General features: G+C 50.6%; 10 protein-coding genes across 10 annotated transcripts, besides 8 other annotated features; all 10 read right to left on the bottom strand.

Annotated features, from left to right (window-relative positions):
- TraAM80_06167 (uncharacterized protein) lies at positions 1-1216 on the bottom strand (the record flags this gene model as incomplete). Its single annotated transcript, XM_029383021.1, has 1 exon — positions 1-1216. A coding segment is annotated over one exon (1216 nt), but the record flags the coding sequence as incomplete, so codon positions are not given.
- Positions 1217-1346: 130 nt separating this feature from the next.
- Positions 1347-1379: a microsatellite.
- A 1183-nt stretch (positions 1380-2562) lies between these two features.
- On the bottom strand, positions 2563-4311 carry TraAM80_06168 (uncharacterized protein; the record flags this gene model as incomplete). Its single annotated transcript, XM_029383022.1, has 1 exon — positions 2563-4311. The coding sequence occupies one exon, from the start codon at positions 4309-4311 to the stop codon at positions 2563-2565; it is 1749 nt and encodes a 582-aa protein (XP_029237082.1).
- A 394-nt stretch (positions 4312-4705) lies between these two features.
- On the bottom strand, positions 4706-5875 carry TraAM80_06169 (uncharacterized protein; the record flags this gene model as incomplete). Its single annotated transcript, XM_029383023.1, has 1 exon — positions 4706-5875. The coding sequence occupies one exon, from the start codon at positions 5873-5875 to the stop codon at positions 4706-4708; it is 1170 nt and encodes a 389-aa protein (XP_029237083.1).
- A 314-nt stretch (positions 5876-6189) lies between these two features.
- Positions 6190-6222: a microsatellite.
- A 124-nt stretch (positions 6223-6346) lies between these two features.
- Positions 6347-6372: a microsatellite.
- Positions 6373-6879: 507 nt separating this feature from the next.
- On the bottom strand, positions 6880-8700 carry TraAM80_06170 (uncharacterized protein; the record flags this gene model as incomplete). The annotated part of the gene is made up of 1 exon (XM_029383024.1): positions 6880-8700. One exon carries the CDS (start codon positions 8698-8700, stop codon positions 6880-6882), a length of 1821 nt encoding a protein of 606 aa, XP_029237084.1.
- A 46-nt stretch (positions 8701-8746) lies between these two features.
- TraAM80_06171 (uncharacterized protein) lies at positions 8747-9256 on the bottom strand (the record flags this gene model as incomplete). The annotated part of the gene is made up of 1 exon (XM_029383025.1): positions 8747-9256. The coding sequence occupies one exon, from the start codon at positions 9254-9256 to the stop codon at positions 8747-8749; it is 510 nt and encodes a 169-aa protein (XP_029237085.1).
- Positions 9257-9727: 471 nt separating this feature from the next.
- Positions 9728-10687, bottom strand: TraAM80_06172 (heat shock protein-like protein; the record flags this gene model as incomplete). The annotated part of the gene is made up of 1 exon (XM_029383026.1): positions 9728-10687. The coding sequence occupies one exon, from the start codon at positions 10685-10687 to the stop codon at positions 9728-9730; it is 960 nt and encodes a 319-aa protein (XP_029237086.1).
- Positions 10688-10789: 102 nt separating this feature from the next.
- Positions 10790-10819: a microsatellite.
- Positions 10820-12327: 1508 nt separating this feature from the next.
- TraAM80_06173 (uncharacterized protein) lies at positions 12328-12720 on the bottom strand (the record flags this gene model as incomplete). Its single annotated transcript, XM_029383027.1, has 1 exon — positions 12328-12720. The coding sequence occupies one exon, from the start codon at positions 12718-12720 to the stop codon at positions 12328-12330; it is 393 nt and encodes a 130-aa protein (XP_029237087.1).
- A 462-nt stretch (positions 12721-13182) lies between these two features.
- Positions 13183-13216: a microsatellite.
- Positions 13217-13808: 592 nt separating this feature from the next.
- On the bottom strand, positions 13809-14621 carry TraAM80_06174 (1-acyl-sn-glycerol-3-phosphate acyltransferase; the record flags this gene model as incomplete). Its single annotated transcript, XM_029383028.1, has 1 exon — positions 13809-14621. The coding sequence occupies one exon, from the start codon at positions 14619-14621 to the stop codon at positions 13809-13811; it is 813 nt and encodes a 270-aa protein (XP_029237088.1).
- A 133-nt stretch (positions 14622-14754) lies between these two features.
- Positions 14755-14782: a sequence feature (GA-rich).
- Positions 14783-14909: 127 nt separating this feature from the next.
- TraAM80_06175 (uncharacterized protein) lies at positions 14910-15920 on the bottom strand (the record flags this gene model as incomplete). Its single annotated transcript, XM_029383029.1, has 1 exon — positions 14910-15920. The coding sequence occupies one exon, from the start codon at positions 15918-15920 to the stop codon at positions 14910-14912; it is 1011 nt and encodes a 336-aa protein (XP_029237089.1).
- A 21-nt stretch (positions 15921-15941) lies between these two features.
- Positions 15942-15970: a microsatellite.
- A 688-nt stretch (positions 15971-16658) lies between these two features.
- Positions 16659-16691: a microsatellite.
- A 20-nt stretch (positions 16692-16711) lies between these two features.
- Positions 16712-17740, bottom strand: TraAM80_06176 (pre-rRNA-processing protein TSR3; the record flags this gene model as incomplete). Its single annotated transcript, XM_029383030.1, has 1 exon — positions 16712-17740. The coding sequence occupies one exon, from the start codon at positions 17738-17740 to the stop codon at positions 16712-16714; it is 1029 nt and encodes a 342-aa protein (XP_029237090.1).
- Positions 17741-17813: the final 73 nt, after the last annotated feature.

Below are 17813 nucleotides of genomic sequence, written 5' to 3' on the forward strand. Positions count from 1 at the left end.
GGGATTCCTCTGGCGCCGGCACCGCCTCCGGCACGTGCTCAGCAGCAGCAACAGCAGGCGCCTCAGCTTCCACTGGGTACTCCTCGCCCTTCGCTGCTGCAACGGCAGAAACCTCCGTTGCCTCCTCATGGGGTTCCTCCCCAATTTCTTGCCAAGAATCATCTTTTTCGTGAACACAATCATCCTCCTGTTCTTCGTACGAGGACGCCCCTGATGAACCATGAAGAGTAAGCACTCTTTTACGCTCCTCCTCTCGCCTCATTGCTTCTGCCTCCTCATGACGGGCGTGTCCTGCACCCAACGCTGTGACCTCGCGTAGCAGTGGAGGATGCCCCATTGAATGCCATGCCACAATGGATGTGTACTTCATATATGGTCCAAATGTGCTGCGTGACAACTCCACCATTGACTGCCAAAGCTCGTGCTCTTCCTCCTCCTCAATTTCATACCGTTCTGAGACTTCCCTGCGGCTGACGGAGAACAGACTAACCCCGTACATGTCAAAAAGCCAGCGTAACATACAGCACCAATCCTCGTGTTCCTCTTGCTCAACCGTGTTACGAGATTCTTGCCACACTTCAGCAAATGTCTTCTTCTCGGGCTTGGACTTCACTCCATACCGCTCAATCCAAAGATTACGGAAGTAGTCCGGTGAAGCCAGACGAAACACGTTACGACGCATGGTGAGGCGTTCCTCCCCTTCATCACGTTCCAGACGCTCACGAGCATCAGCCTCCCGTTGACTGCACTGGCCCAAGCACAGCAAAAGAAACCATAACTCAGAGCACAACTTCTCAATGGGTTGGCGCTGGCGTTTCTCCAGAGCAGTCAGCCATTGACGCAACTCCTGCTCCTCCTCCACAAGCTGGTTATACTTGGTCCTTGGAAATCCAGGGAAAAAGCGTCTCTTCAGTGGCACGATACCACGCGGTGGAACCGGAGGTAGCCACACTGCTGTTTCTTGCTCCATCACCATAAGTGCATGCTTATCGGGCACAATGTTGCGGGCAGATGCGCTTTCCGCTCTCTTGCGCTCGCCAATCATTACGCCAATGAGATGGCGAAGATCATTCACAGCTGCATCAACCTCCGCCTCGATGAGTTTCCGTCTGCCTGTTTCCTCTCGGCATATCCGCTTTAGCAGCTCATCAGGCAACGGCTCACGCGCGACCAACGCGGCATAATACTCAGCAAACGAATGCGACACCAAGGTCATTGGAATAACCCAATAAAGCAAAGGATAGCTGAGCAATAGATGAAAGTGGCACGAGAAAAAATGAAGTAACCCAAGTAAAGAAGTCCAAAACTCCGAAAGTGTCCACTTATTTTTTGTTGCTGGAGTGGTGTTGTTTGCGTGTGTGCTGTTTGTTTGTTTGTTTTTGAGCGGATCTGTTTTTTCTTCCTTTTTTTTGTGTTATTGCGTGTATGTCTGCTGTCACAACTCTCCACACCTTAGTTGCGACAGTGCGATTTTCCTCACGTTGTTCCAACATTTCAGTGGTACGAAGCGAAGAGCGGCAGGAAGTGAAAGTAATGGGAGATGCATGTCACACCGCACACGAACGCACAGGCATGCCAGTGTAATTTCAATCATTGAGGGAATGTCGCACAGAGCAAAAGAACAACACAACAAAAATCACATAAGATTGCATAGCGGAGGCGGAGCGGGTCGTCCACGCCAGCAAGAGCACCGGAGGCACGGAAGAGATGGGAGTGGGGAGAGAATGTTGTATACACGCACACACATACATACACGCCCAGGTATTCCTCCACACCGCCCCATATGCCTCTGGCGTGTGTAAATTAAGGTGAAATAGATGCAACAAATGAACAAGGTGAAAAACTGTGATAGCCCACAACGCCCCAATGCAATAAAAAGTAAGCTACGAAGACCTGCATACCAGGGACAGCATCCAGACATACACGTCCATGCACACGCGTACGTCGAGAGAGGAAGTGAGATAAAATTGTTATGGGGGGGAAAAAATATGGAGGGCGTCGGCACAAAGTGGCAACAAAACTCAAGCACAACGAAAACAAAGAAAAAGTTGCACACCGTGGCATTTACCCCGCGCAAATACTTTCTCGCTCACCCACCCCAAGCCCTTCAGTCCAGAAGGAGCAAATCCTTCACTTTGAAATTCCGTTGAATGGAAAAAGAGTTGTGCGTATGTCTACTTAATGTTTCACCTAAAGAAGCACTGGGATACCGGCACATACATCTCTAGTGATGAAAAATAATAATCACAAAAACACTTTCACAGAGCCGGATCAACTACTAAAAGACAAACCGACAACAAACAGAAAAATGGCAACAAGAAGAACAGAGAAACAAACAAAAGTGAACGTTAAGACTTCAAAAAAAAAAAAAGAACACGTGACCTTCGGTTCGTCAAGCATCTCTACCCCTTCTTCGTCCACATCGTATTTTAATTTATTGCGTTTGTACCCGCGTGTTCGTCTCTCTCCCGCGGCGACGATAGTGCCAACAACATGAGGTTTGCGCGCACAAATATGCAAGTCCGTACATGTTCTTTCATTGCGGACCGGTTATTATTGTTGCTATGTTTTGTGTTGCCCATGCGTGGCACCACCGCTCCCTCCCTCGTTCGTCTGTCGGCGCCGCATGTGGCTGCCGCCCAGCTCCCGTCGTGCGCAGTACGTGGGCTGCTGCACCCTGCGCATAGCAAAGCGCAGATTCGACAGGCGAAAGTCCGGGGGATCCAACGCGAGCTGTTGCACGTCCCACCCCGCATGCCGAAGTGCCTCATGAAACTCGGCACCGTGCCGCAACCACAAAGACTGCTCCTCGTTGCACGAGCGGAGAAACCGAGTTAGTTCCCCCAGTGTTTCAGCATGGTACAACAGTGAGGTGTAGGCCAAAAGGTAGGCCGTCAGTAAATGCAACTGATCACAATCCTTGTGAATCAACAGCACAAGTCGAGGGCCAACACCGCTGCGAAAGAACGTGTCTTTCGTTGCGGCACCTGACGATGAGGTTGAAAACAACGGTCTATGTACCTTTGGAAGCTCCCAGCGCAACCAGCACTCTTTCAACGATAGCGGAGCTGTGGGTTCCCACAAGGCCAATAAAAACATCTCCGATGAGCAAACATACAACACATCCTCCTCAAGCCTGTCAAAACGAACCCCAAGTTTACTAACGGGAGGGCTTACGTACAAAAGCTTGGTGCGATCATTAGGATTGGATGCCTTTTCATCCAGCATGCATAGCCCTATACGTTCGTTTACCTCCTGTGGAGTGGGTGTATGGCGCCGATGCACACCCTCCCTGCCCACGTAGTCGCGCAACACCACAGAAAGCGTCGTGACATTCAAAATACGAAATGCTATTTTGTTCATTGACAGGTAGGATAAAACTAGGTTCAACGCACAGCAAAATACTACAGTGACAAGTTGTGCTACCAGCGAGGTCACAACGGAAGTGTACATAATGCCAAATGCTGTAAAAAGTGTGTAAATCACCATTCCAAAGGAGTTTAACTTCTTTGTGAGCTCCGCAAGATTGTTGCTCAGGGCAAAGTGCTGCAGGGCAGCAGCACGTGACACCAAAAACATAAGCGACGCCGATTGCCGCACACATGAGGTTATGACGGCACCTAAGAGAAGATACTGCGACAGCAGCGAGGGAATCAGCATGTCGGCAATCACAGAAAGATTGTGCATGCCGACACTAACAAAAAACCAAAACTTGGGTCGGTTTTCGTATGAAACAATACGATTTGCCAGATACGCGGCGGCAAGTGCCGGGAGCAGGTCCTTCAGCATCCACAGCTGGGGAGAGGAACCAAGAAAAAAACCATTCAGAATAGACTGGTAGCCAATAGAAGAGGCAAAACTGGAAACGGAAGAACTACAGAGTGAGAGAAGAAAATAACGACGAAAACCAACCTCGCATGATTCTGGGTATCCTCGTGGCATTCCAAAAAGACACAAACGCTGAAGAAGACTTTTCTCGCGATGAGAAACGGGCAGAAACGTCCCGGGCTCCTCATGTGACCTCTCCCACGTGTATATGTTCTTGCACTGCGAAAAGCCTAGTTCCATCATGAGCGGCCTGTCATTCGCCGCAGCAGGAGGCATAGAAACACCACCCGATGCGACAGCCCCACGATTCTCATTGGCCACACAATATTTATTACTATGCCCTTGTTTTTCGGTCGCCAGTGCAACTATGGGAAGCGTGGCAATATACCTCCGTTGGCATGTGCTATTGGAAGCAGTAGCCATGCAACTAGGAGTGCTTCCCGTGCACACGCGAAGCACTTCCTGATAAAAGTGTCGCAGCATTGGAACGCCGCGTCCACGGACCGGAACGCCCCGAAGTGCTATATATCGAGGATATGTAATTAATGGTGGCACTGTATAGAGGCAAAAGAAGAGTGGGAAACCCAGCAAGCATGGAGGAATTGGCAAGGAAGAGAAGCAAATACAGAGACAAGGCAAAGGCAGGTGTCACACCAGTGCAGAAGAAACGAAAAAAAAAAATTAGTCCAAAAACTCCCAACAATCAAATAATAATAATAAATGTACAGATGTAACTCGACCTACCAACCTACCGACCCATACATACATGCACACAGATTATACCAGTAAATATACAACATGTGCAAGAAATATGCAAACAAAATGCATGCATAATGTTGATAAAGAGAACAGAGGAAAAAAAAAAGAGCAGACACTGTTACTGCCCTATCGATACAGAGGTGGAAATAGCTTGACGCTCAAGAAGCTGCCGGCGCACTCGTTCGGTTGTCTCAGTAAGAGAGACCTCCTCTGAGGACCTCGTGTTTTTGAGCTGTTGCAATGTGACGCGCATTTCAGCGAGAAGCTTATCTCTCACTTTAATGTCTCTTGCCTGCTTCTCCACAAACGCGTTCAGCGCCTCATTCTCCAGCCACAAGTCATGAGATGTCTTGTAAGACCTGAGAATCTCCTGCAGGTAATCTGTGAGCGTAGTCACCTGTTCACTCATTCGGGTGCAATCCTTTAATGCGGCGGAGCGACTCATATTTGCCAGCTCCAACATCTCACGTGTCTCTTGCAGCTGGCGTTCGGTATCTTCAAGACTGCGCCGCAACAGCACCGTGTTTGTTTCATTTAACTCCTGTTGAAAGGGAGGAATAGCCAACGAGACTCCATCCCGGACAGAAGTCTTGTTGCGAGGTGCAGCCTCTCCCCCTCCCACAATCGCGGATTGTTCACGATGCGGCAGAAGGATGTCATTTGGTTTATGTTCATCAACACCCCTGCCTCGTCTCGCGCGAAGCCACAGCAAATACGTTGCCACAGAATCCTCCTGCTCCAGCTGCTTTTTCACAGCTTCTGTGCAATCTGCCTGTGATGCATCATTTAGTTCCCTCGCAAAAAGAAGATCCATGCACTCGCGGAGGGCACGAACACAGGAAGAGATACGCCAGCTCTCCTCGTCGTTCTGTTCTTTCCTGCACCCCCCTAGAAATGAACCTCCGTGCCGTCGCCCACAACCGTAAGAAGCCTCAACAGGGGCCCTGCTGTGAGTTTCCGCTTTCTGCAACTCCTCGTTCTCCGCCAGGAGTACCCAGAACTGCTCCTCCACCTGCTGCAGCCTGGCGTTTTCCGCCTTAAGACGCCGCAGCTCCGCCTCTAACTCTCGCACCTGCAATGCGTGCGGTACATGGACCAGCCCTGCACTGGGCTGTCCAACTTTCGCCGATTCGTGACACAACAGCGGCGCCGTCGCGGTGTCCGTTCTTCCGCTGTTTTTCACCACTCCAGTCACTCTTCTCCCCCTGGCAGCACTCTCCGGCAAAGTGGCAGAAGAAGAGGGGAGAAAACACTTTACGTGCCGTGGCGTCAGCAAAGGCATTTGCATGCACCTTCAACGGCGCCTCTCCGCCCACAAAAAAATAAAACAAACTAAAACAGCAACGTTTGTCTGCGGCAATCCATCCTTCAACCCGTGTGTGTGTGTGTGGCGGCGCCACGAATAGGCGGAGAAAGGAAGACGCAGAAGCAAAAGGGTACAAGGGCAACCTCAAAATGAAGAGCAATCAATCAATCAAATAGGTCAGGCAACAGGCGTGTTAACTTGGAAACACGGCAGATGACTGCTAGAGGCGGCGCCGGTGGACAAAACACAGAAGCAACTCAAACGCCCCAACAAAGTTGTCAATCCTTTTTAATTATTGTGAGTGCCTTGTGTGTGTGTGTATGTGTGTGCTTGCCCCCGTTGCAACTGCTGTTAGGTCGCCTTCATACTCCGCGTAACTGTTTCGTGCGATAGCCTCTACCCCGCAAAAATAACTCGTTTTTTTTTCTTACAATTGTTTACCACGCTGTACATAACAAAAAAACAACAACAACAACAACGTACATGGGTGGGCAGCCGGTACGACGTAAGTCATACAAACAACCGGCCAGAGGCGATACGACGGTAGTGGAGGCAATGTCTCCGCTGCGGCACCACCGCCCTAGCCCTGTGTGGCGTTTGGTGGGGCGGTGTGGCGCCCCGACCATACGTGCAGCAAGGCAGGTGCCCCCAAAGAAGAAGAGGAACTAAACCCGGCATTCGCACAACGCCACGGCCACCAAAAGAAGAATGTATGTGTCAAGAAAAAAGAAGCGAATAACAATTTCAAAACGCATGCAAAAAAAAAAACACCTAAAATAAAACAGCTGCAAGTGGATCTTGCCTGTGAGAGCTCTCGCCCTCTCTCAATCTCGTGCAATGGAAAGTGTGTGCTTGAATTTCGAGGTAAACACAAAGAGTACGGGTGGAGGAAGGCTAAATGCATCCAACGAGGCACGCACATGCACTCACACCTCCCCCATGCTGCTTACCGTAGCAACGCATTTCCATCCAGTCCTTCCTCAATTTTAGTCACTATTGAGCCACGAAGGTTCGCCCAGAGGCGATGCAGGAGAGGCAGCATCATCTAATTTTGCACTCGCCTCCCTTTCAGGGGTAACATCCTCCTCTTCAACCTCACTCTGTAGATTTTCTTCTTCAGACGCCGTTTCCACCTCAGTGCCGGCCTTGCTGTCTGTACCGGCCTTGCTGTCCGTGTCGGCATGCACTTCCGCCAGCGCATTTGCAGAAACGTCACCATCCCCAGCTTTATAGTGCTCACTCAGGGAAGAAACGGTTGCGTTGGTGATCTGCAAATTTTTGTCCTCTGGCGTATCCCCAGTACTGGAACCAGCATCCTCAAGCCACGACGGAGCTGTATAGTTATCATCCTTCTCCTGTTCCTCTTTTTCTTTTGTCTTCTCAGGTGTCAGTGGTACTGATGCAGCTTCATCCTCGGGATCCTTCTCCGGCATTGGAAGGTCTCTTTGAGCTTCATCACTGACTTCATTATCCGGTACTGGTGCGTGCAATTCAGCTTGATGCTTAGCCTCCAACACCGGAACATTCTCATCCTCAAGAAAGCTCAGATCCCTGGGTCTGTCGTTTGAAGAATGCACCTCCATACACGAGGAGGCGTGGTCTGCTTCCAGCTTTGTCGTGCCATCCGTGGAAATTACAGAACTGCATTGCTCGGCAGGCATCGTTTTCACCCTGGTCTGGCCCTGTTCTACACGGTGCTTAAGCTTATCTATCGCTCTTTCAATAGAATCTCCCTTGGGCTCACTCACTGCATTTGCAGCACTCAGAGACCAAGAGTTTGGTGCCCTTCGCGTAGTTCCTTCCTCCAACACCAATTCCCGTCTCTTATCGCCTTCCTCAATGCTCGGAGAGGCGTTCGCCCCATCGGGGTGAAGCTTCTTTGTTGAATCCTCCTCTGGGTAATCCGTGTGGTTAACCCCATTTAATAGCGGGGCCTCACTCTGCTTCAGCTCTTCATGCACTTTTTGTTGGTTGGCATTTGCTGATAAATTATTCAACTCCTTCCGCAACTGGCGGATGCGCATGACAAGATTGGCTCGCTCTTTGTCAGCGTCTTTCGTACTGCCCTTCTTGGAGCCGTGTCGCGCGGCGTCCGGCTTCCCTGATCTCAACTGGCGCAGTTCCCGCCGCAGTTGCTGAATTTCCTGGACCCTCCGTTGGTTCTCCTCGATAAGCCCACGCAACTCCGGATCATTGTTCTTTGTTTCATCCTGCTTTTTATTCGCCAGCTCCAGCTGCTCCTCTAATTGCTGCACGCGAACTTCTGCGTCTTGGTACATCTTCATCGCCTCGGTTGCTTCGTGCTGAGCCTTTTCAAAGGAACGATGCGTCAGAACCGTTTCAGCCCGTATCTCCTCCCTGAGTCGCTTGTTCATCATCTCCGAGGCCTGCCCAACCTCGTTGTTAATGAGCACCTTCTCATTATGGAGAATTGTCAGTGACAGTGCGCGTTTTTCCTCCGTGAGCCTCGATATATCGGCCTTGCAATCCTCAATGAGGGAAAAATAGGAGTGCAATCGCTTCTTATAAAAAACCTTATTACGAAGCTGATTCCGAAGCGATATCAAATACTCCCTCTCCCCGCGCAGCTCTTGGCGGACCTGCTCACGATGCAACGCCCATTCAATCACCGCGGTTGTCTTTCGCAGCTGCTGACGCCCATGCGAGGAACTGCCTTTGCTATCCCTCACATTCGTTTTGGTTCCACTCGGGTACTTCTCTGCACGTTCATTTTCTAGCACCCGCATGCGAAGCTTATCATTGTGCGCAAGCAGTTGAGAGAGGTCCTCCGTTGTGTTCACGGTCATTGGTTCACCGCCGTAATCAACCCCAGCCGACTCCCACTGAGATCTTTTAGAGGGCACAGGTGGGGGACCCCTCCTCGCTTTCTCCTGCTTGGAGTACGTGATGCTTCGCTTTGAGGCGCTGGATCAAGATGTCGATCCTTCCCGTAGTGCTTCTCGAGCAGTTATCTTCCTTGCTTATACTTGACAACTTTGAGGGCGATTTAGGGAGCTCTCTATCGTGATCCCCGTCCTTTGTCAAAGGACCATGTGCATTCTCACTGATGTCACTGGTTTCATGTTTGTCGTTCGTGCTAACGCCCCTGGAGCTCACACTACCCTTGTCGTTTTCTAAGTTGTTCTGACGAAGATGTGCAGTTTCGCATACGCCCTTGGTCCCGGTGCTGCCGCGCTCTCTACTGCTCGACGCACCAGACGCGCGAGAAACCTCCTTCGATGAGATGCTCTCAAAGCCGTCGCTGTAGGTGTCGGAAACGTCGTTTTTCTCATGTTGTTTCACGCCCGTCACTGAGAGCTTGCTGCTGCTCGTGTCGGACGAACGGTAAGAAATCTCAGTCATCACCTCTGTTGTACCTCTTCGTGTGGTTTAGGCCGAAGTTTCTACACGAGCCGCGGTAAAATAGCGCGCTCCCTTTCTCTTCCTACCACAATCAAAAGAAGGCGGATAACCAGAGAAGACTACTTCACAGCACACAGACGCACACGCACCATAACGCTTCCAGAAGCTCACACCACAAAAAAAAAAACGCCACAAACAAAAAGGCATCAACGTCCGCAGCAATGCCTGCCGTTGCGGCATTCGCTCTCTACATGATAGGGAGAAGAGGGTCCATGCACACGAGGTACAACTCCCCAGACCACGACAACGCGACGCCGAAGCACCTCTCAGTGTAAAATGGCACATGTATTTCATTCATCATCCATTTTCGTTTCCTTTTTGCTTCGCTTATTATCCCCCCTCTTCTCACGTTTGCTTCCTATTGCAAGCAAACAGATGGTCCGGCCCTGGTTGTCCTCCTAACAGGAGGCTTCACTTCACCTCAAGGATGCGACGCAACTCCGCCCTCTGCTCTAGGGTTAAGAAACCAGGGAACTTTGTGTCACACTCCACGATGAGATCTCCACGCGGGTTGGAGAGATCTTCATTGCGCGGTAAACCCTGACCTGCAACGCGACGGCGGTACCTGGGGTGCACAATCTCATCAATAAGAACGGTGATGTCGACCCCCTCCATTGTTTTTACATTCAGCGTGACACCGCAGAGCGCCTCGCTAAGCGTGATGGGGATCACAACGACAAGGTCGTCCCCTTCACGCCGAAAACGGTCATGGGGCAGCAACTCCAGCACCACCACCACATCCCCCCTTGCAAATCCCTCCCTCCAGTTGCCCTTTCCGTCCACGACAAATCTGTCACCAGCATGGGCGCCCCTCGGCACACGAAGATTAAAGCATTCCTCCGTAATGGTTTCTTGTCCATGATGGAAAAGGCGGCACTGCCAAGTGGCACGACACATCGCACCATAGAACACGTCCTCTAGCGTCACTGGCAAGGAGACCTCAATAGGCTCAACCTTTGCAAGGGTTTTCGGGATGACAGCACTGGTACTAAAGAAATTGTGTTGGTTGTTGCGTAGCCCACTGATGTCACCAATTACCTGAAAGGGGTTGTCCACACCAAAAAAGCGACGAAATACTTCATAGGGATCAACGGCATCAAGGTCGATGCCTCCGGGAACGCCTTGTTGACTTGTCCCACCGTGTCTCACACCCTCCTCACCGTACATGTCGTAGATGCCTCGTGCCTTGGGATTGGATAGCACCACGTATGCCTGGGACACGTGCTTAAACTGTTTCTCGAGCGCCTTTGGGTCAGGGTGGTTGGGGTTGCACTGTGGGTTGTACGCCATGGATTGGCGGCGGTACGCCTTTGCGATGGCGTCATCCTCCGCCTCGTTGTCGACACCCAAGACATCGTACAAGTTCGACATGGTTACTTTGTCGTGTGTATTTGCGTGTTCTGCTCCTCTTCCTCCCCGCTTCAGCGGCAGTCACCGTCCAGCGCTGCTTCGACTGCACTGGAGAAAAAGAGAAACAATACAAAACATAATAATAATAATAATGAGACGGAAAAAGTCATGATGCAACAAAGTACAAGCTGAGGCCGACAGGGGAAAGTGTGGCAATGCCCATCAGAGAAATGTAGCAGTCGTCGCATCGAAGCCAACAGCTTCAAGCGCAAAATTCAAAAACAAACCAAAACATTTATACGCCGTTTCACACAAATACGAATCCAGCGCAAGGCGAAAGCAAAGCGAGGAAAAAAGCAGCAACAACAAAAAAAAAACAATAATGTACACGCAAGAGCAAAGAACATTGATAAACCGTGGATACAAGCAAAAACAGAAAAACAAAACACGGAAAAGAAAAATAGAAACTGACTGCATTTCCCCACTCCCTCGCATTGAACAAAATTTGGCAGCTCTCACATCTTTTCTTTCTCTCTCCCGATTGTTTTGCTGACCGTGCTCGCGTGACGTAATGGGGCAAACACCTTGCGTTCAAGCCTCATTCACCGCGGCGGCCCACGCACCGTCGTTACGACGACACGCCGGGACTCCTGAGACTGTCCGTACTCCCCCCACTCTCAATGACAATAATGTGCGTGCCTCATGCCAACTAATGTACTACCGCGCATCTAGCCACGAACGAGAAGCCCCTGCCCCCGCACTCCGCGGAGTCACCGTCAGCCGAACAGCCATTCCCGGCAACTGAAGCTCCTCCTCAGGCGACATTCCGGTTCTACCGAAGTTCCTGGCGACCAGCGTCATCATCCGCAAGCTCGACGCGGCCGCCGACACTGGGTGACGCGTGTCTAGTATTTGATAAGGGCCGTGCGAGGAAGTGAATGTCGAGTGGGGTGACGACACCTCAGCAGCCCGCCGCGTTACCGTTGCAGTTCCAGGAGCACGGGCCCACTTTCGCCTGCACAAACAAACAGACGGATTCCGCAATAGTCATTCCCATCATGCACCGAAACTGGTTGAGAAACCCCGTTGTACGACAGCACCAGACAAAGCTGCATGCCGATGGTGGCATAACCCGCATTTGAGGACTTAACGCACACTTGGCACCGACGCCCCACTGCAATTAAGTGGATGGTGGAATATTCATTCAAGTCATAAAAGCACAATGGGATGTGGGAAATCATCACGTCTCAGCCATGCGCAGCGCGGAGCAAAGCCGCATGCACCATCTCCTGACATGCAATCTTATCGAGCTCCGTTCAACGCGTTTACAGCAAATTGCTTCCTAGCAAATCCATCGCAAAGGTCATATGTAAATTCCACATGGCGCGGAGGTGTTGCCCACACCAGCAACACTTGAGAGATAAAACGGGACGCAACAACGTCTGTAGTGTTTCACATTATTTTGGTATATCCCCTCCCCACGTCATTTCCCTGATTTCAAGCACAGCCCTATCAAGCAATGCCATGCTAGTCCTCTTTAATCTCTCGGCCAGCATACAGAGGCCCTTTGCGTCCCTAAAGGAAGCCATGTAAAAAGCCTTCCCAAGCAGACGATGCACAGCAGCATAAATAGCGGCGTCAGTCTCTCGTTATGAATCTTTTTATTGCATCGAAACTCTTAATTTCATTAAATCTCTTCCGTGTAATGACGTCCGAGACACCATAGAGCGATAAAAAAAAAGATTTTTCCGCATTGACAACAGCTGCGGCAGCGAAGCCGTCTTCCACGCCCGCATCTCCTCCGCCGACAATTTGAGTACATCCTTCGACGCGTGTGGAGCTGAGTCCTCATCCTGGAAATGCCACACATCACCGCCTCCATGCTGGTCCGTATTTCCATTCTGCATAGTCAAAACAGCGCGGCAAGAACTAGCCAGTTCCTTTGACAAAGCTCTACGTGCAGAGTCCCTCACTTCGGACATCTCTCCATGAAGATCATCCGGCACCACCTCCATAGTCTGCATCCTACTTGGTTGCCCACGTAGTTTTCCCATAAGACACGTTATGCCTGCAGCCTGCTTCCGTTCATGGGAAAACCCTCTGCTATCGGGTACTATTTCACCCTGGCACAGTAACTGAAAAACAGAATCCGCAATTCCCTTCGCGCTCCTACAACTAGGAGCCACATCATCTTGGTCCTGGGAGGAGAAGGGGGGTTGGGGGGTTGGCGAGAGATTCCGTCCCAAAATGTCCTCATCAGGCTACACTCCTGCCTGCATGTGACGTCGACGATTGTCTTGCGGGACCTGAAAAAATCACTATTTATAAAGATGTATTCTCTGTGCAAAGAGGAAAAACAAAATGACAAGGAAAACAGCGTATCTCCCTTCGCCCCACAAATACGCATGTCACAGTTGGAGAGACATCCCTTCTGATAGCTCACAGTAAGTGATTAGCTTCGCTCTTTTTCGTTGTGTGAAGAAAGCGGAAAGTCAAGGGAGTTATGTTCCCCTTGTCTCCTCCTCCTCCTCCATCCTGTTCCCTCTTCCTAACTCCAGCGTCACCCACACCTCACCCCCACCGTGTCAAGAAGAGAGCCCAAATCACTACACGACAACACAGGCGACAGTGCACCTTACGATGAGAGAAGGGAAGAAACAAAAAAAAACAGAGGAACATATATAACACACAAATGTTATAAACAACACGCAGATTGCACGCATCCCCCGTCCATTTGTATGCAAATTAATAGACACATTTTAGCGGGTGGGAAGGAAAGCCACCACAACAAATCAAGGAAACGCCTCCATTAAAAACCCAAAAACAAACAAGCACATACACACATTGGGAGTTCACAGTCATTCCTTCCTTTTGTGTGTATGTATGTATTAGTTGTGTGCTGTCTTAGCGAGGATGCATTGCTTGCGTACATGCTTTCACAGTTTCCTCCCTGGATACCTGGAATATTTCCTTTTTATTTTTCGTTTTCTTCTTTATGCCTCAAGGTTTCACTTAGTTGCGTTATTGTATGTATATTTGTGAAGTCGCTGCAAATACATGATAACCCACAATCACTTGTGAAATTGTGGAAAGTCCAAGTAAAAATGACACGCACGCACAATTACCGCAGGCAAGCAAGAAGCTACTGTTGTTTTACCTTTCCACGCCTGTCGGGATGGCTGTCGCGAAGGTCCGTAATGGCTTGCCACACGTGATCCCGCAACTCCTCCGCCGTCTTGAACTTCGACGCATCGACGGCGTCACCACATGAGAAGTATGCTGTGGCCTGGTCCATCAGAGGCGAGAAAAGGGGCCAGCAGTCCTGCGTCCCACTGATGGCGACAGGAACAATCATTGCCCCCTCCTCCACAGCCAGCTTGAAGAAGCCAAGACGAAACGGTTGCAGCCCGCCCTCAGGCTCCAAGTTGCGCATGCCCTCTGGAAACAAGGCAATAGGACGTCCACGGCGCAACTTGAGACGAGCTTCCTCCATCATGACTCCCACAGTCCCTTTGACCGTCTCAAACCCGGCCCGTTTGTTCACGAAGTGAACCCGCAAATCGTCGGCGTTGGCCATGCACCAGCCGCCAAACGGAACGCGAAACAGCCCGTTCTTCGCAATCCACGTGGCGTCAAGAGGAAAAAGCACGCGAATCATCAGAAACGGATCTGCAGCGCTCAGGTGATTAATCATAATCAGAACCTTCTTCCCCTTCACCCTGGGAAAGGGCTTCAGTATGTGGCTCCTCCAAAGCGGATTCAGAAAGTCGATGCACAAAAAGCTGGCACATCTAAAGATAAAACCGCAGCAATCCTGCTGCTTGCAGCGGCTTATGAACGGATACGTAACGACCATGAATAGCACCTGCAAAATCCATGACACGATCCAGGCAATAATCAATAAAAAAAGAATGTAAGCTGTCACAAGTAGGCGAAGTATTTTGGAGGAAGCCATGGTTGTCCTCTAGTTCTGCCACAAAATACTGTAGATATGGCTTCTGTGTCGTAGTGTGTTATCCTCTTGTTCCTATTATTCGTCTGCGTTTACACGCAGACTCCGCGCTTCTTGCTCCTCCTTCCCATTCACCAAAAAGAAGAAAAGAAGAAAAAAAAGAATACTCTCATGTGTCACACCTCGCCCGCCTCTTCGGCAAAATTATATACTAAAAAAAAAAAAAATGGCATGTCCAAAAGAACGCATTGTGGTGGGGTGTAACGCCACGAGAGAGTTCCAGGTCGTCTACTATTCGCATATAGCAATACTATCCTCCTCATGCTCCTCTTCCTCATCATCGACGTTATCTGGGTTTGCAAGCACCTCGCGCAAACTCAATCCGTATCTCCTTTTTTTGGCATGCTGAACGGCCAAGCGGTACTGCAATGAATCGTCGGAGGGCTGATGGCGCAAGATGCTCGTGCTGCAGCACGTACTAGGAAGGGAAGGTGTGCGGTTTTCAGACGGAGCCTGACAGGTCGAGCCCTCCAAGCGGAGGCTTGGCGTGCCTGATGTCTCTGCACGTGAAAGACGAACTGGACAACTAGTGGAACGCGTTCCCCCAACGGAAATCCTGAGTGCATCACCAACCACGCAATTGTAGACGTTGTAGCTGGCATGCCTCCCATGGCGACTAGTAAAAGAAAGTTTACCAACTCGTGGGTCGCTCCAAGATGCCCGTGCGTGGCGTCCTTTGACGCACTGTGTGAGGTAAGCCTGCAGAACCCCTTTGCGAGTACCTGAGATGGCATCTGATGTTCGAACCGTGACAGGGTCCAGCGGTGCACCGTGGTCTATCATAGTTTTATCGGACGCTGCGGAGGAGAAGGTTATGAAATGTAGAGACCCATACCTGTCTCTATGCATGTTTTGGCCCTGCAAGCCCACCTGGGGCGTGCCCGAGAAACCGAGGAGAGCCTTCAGTGGGGGTGTACGGCTTCTGCGAATGAAAAACGCTCGCTCGTAGACTTTTTCAGGCTCCTCTGAAGTGCTGTTCTCGTAGTTCTCCAACTCGGAGGTGGGCGCGAGGTACGCCATCGCAGAAGCAACACTACTCCCAGCGACATCATCGACTTCCACCGTGTCCTCCACAAAATTCCCTTCATTCACGTCGCCAGCAGATGTGCAGAGGACCGACGTACATGAAATCGTCGGGGCGCTGTGGCGCTCGCCCTCCGCTGTGCTACCCGCCAATGTGGTGGTGGTTCCAGTGTATCGCACACTATCCGTCGCATTGCCCAATTCTCTTTCGCGTTCCATGCTCACATTCACAGGCACAGGCCCCCCCCCTCCCTCCCCCCCCCGCTCCCACTTAGAAATTCAGCCAACAACGATTGGTAAAGACGCAAAGACTAGTGGAGCTTTGCTGTGTCCACGTGCTACAGGCGTATGTAATGGAACTCACACTCCCCCGTGTAGGGCCGTCAACAGAGAGAGGCCAGGCAAGACTGGCCACTACAAAGTGAGGACGCTAAGAAGGAACACAAACAGACGACAAGAGAGAGTGTGCTTGTGTGTGAAATACAATACAAACAAAGAGAAAAAAAAAAAACATCACAGCGGGAATTCACAGTTTGTGCCACTACGCCCAGCATTCACTGCTTCAGATGAGATATATTCCCCCTTCATCGCCTCATACACATCTTATTACACCAATCAACTAAATTCAAAGGGCGCGTCTTCTCATAACTCGGTTCACGTCACGTATTGACAAAGTGGCAGTCTTTGGGGCTCCCCACCTGCCAGGCCCTCCTTCGCCTAAAGGACATTAGTAGTAATGAAGAAGTGGGGCGGAATACCAAACAGCAACAACAAAAAAAAAAAAAACTGCCCCCATGCCGCCTTTCAACGCGGGGTATCGTCTCATTCGTCCCATCGAAACGCAGACTCCTTACAAAAGCCTCTAAAACGACAACGAACAACAACAGCAGCATACTGTACACACTTGGCGACACACGTGCAACAGTCAGCAAGTCAGCAGACGTAGGCCGCTGCAGGAATCAAAAAAATAATAATAATAATATATTATTACTCTTCTTTACGCGTTGAACTTACTGACCGTCCCGCCGGAGGAGCACCACACGCACAGACACACACACAAATAAAAAAAAAAACGTACAAGAAGTCACTCTCCTAGCAATGCAGGCTCTCTCCTTAGCTCCTGGCATTGCCAATTTCCCCAGCTGAGCTTCCGTCTCATCATCATCCTCCCTATATTTCTCTTTCTCTTTTTCCTCGTCCTCCTCTTCCTCTTCCTCTTTCTCCTCCTCTTCCTCTTCCTCTTCCTCTTCCTCCTCCTCTTCCTCTTCCTCTTCCTCTTCCTCTTCCTCTTCCTCTTCTTCACTGTGTTCTTCCTTCTTCCACGTGTGCCGATTCCTTAGTTTGCCCCGTTTAACGTTTAGCGGTCCCGCAGCCATTAGATCCATACTATTTAAATCAATCTCCCGCCGTGCCGCACTTTCGCTCGCCTCAGTTTCCACGTACTGTTCCTGAAAGGCCGCCACGTCTGCCACGTTGGTGCATCTGCTGTAGCCCTCCAAAAGCTCCGCATTAATGTCAAAAAAACTCTCTCCCCAGGAAAAGTATGACAAAACGGACCTCGCGTCCTCCATGCGGCCAACAACGGCGAGAGCCCCCGCCAATGCCTCAGCACAGTTCAGCTTTGATGGTCGGCCGTAGTTGACTGGATTGGCGGCCATTAAAAGCGGCAACAATCGTGGAGCACCCATCTTCATCTGTCGCCACGGCACCGCATGCAGTTGCTTCCACGAACAGTCAACCACCGCGATACCAAAGCGGGCAACGATATCCGCATCGGCAGGGCTCACGGCCTCAGTGGCAGTTGGTGTGAGAACAACCCCACGAAAGGGTTCTCGCAGCTTTAAAAGACGCAATGCATTGTGACGGTACAAGCGCCGACCCGAGCAGGCATCAGGATCGCACTGCTCAAAGTCCCACATCGCCAACGGCACGCTACAAGGGTTGGTGCATGGCTCACAGTTACGAGGTCCACCTCGGGGTGCACTCTTCCAGCCTCGTTGCCCCTCGTCTCTGCCAGAGCGGCCCTTTGGCTTCCCCATGTGTGTATGTGGACCCCCCCCCAAAAAAAAAAAAAAGATCTGCAGAAGCAAAAATAAAATGCCAAAGAGTATA

Source organism: Trypanosoma rangeli (assembly GCF_003719475.1).
Source record: "Trypanosoma rangeli strain AM80 chromosome Unknown Tra_15.4_contig_00218, whole genome shotgun sequence".
Lineage (NCBI taxonomy): Eukaryota > Euglenozoa > Kinetoplastea > Trypanosomatida > Trypanosomatidae > Trypanosoma > Trypanosoma rangeli.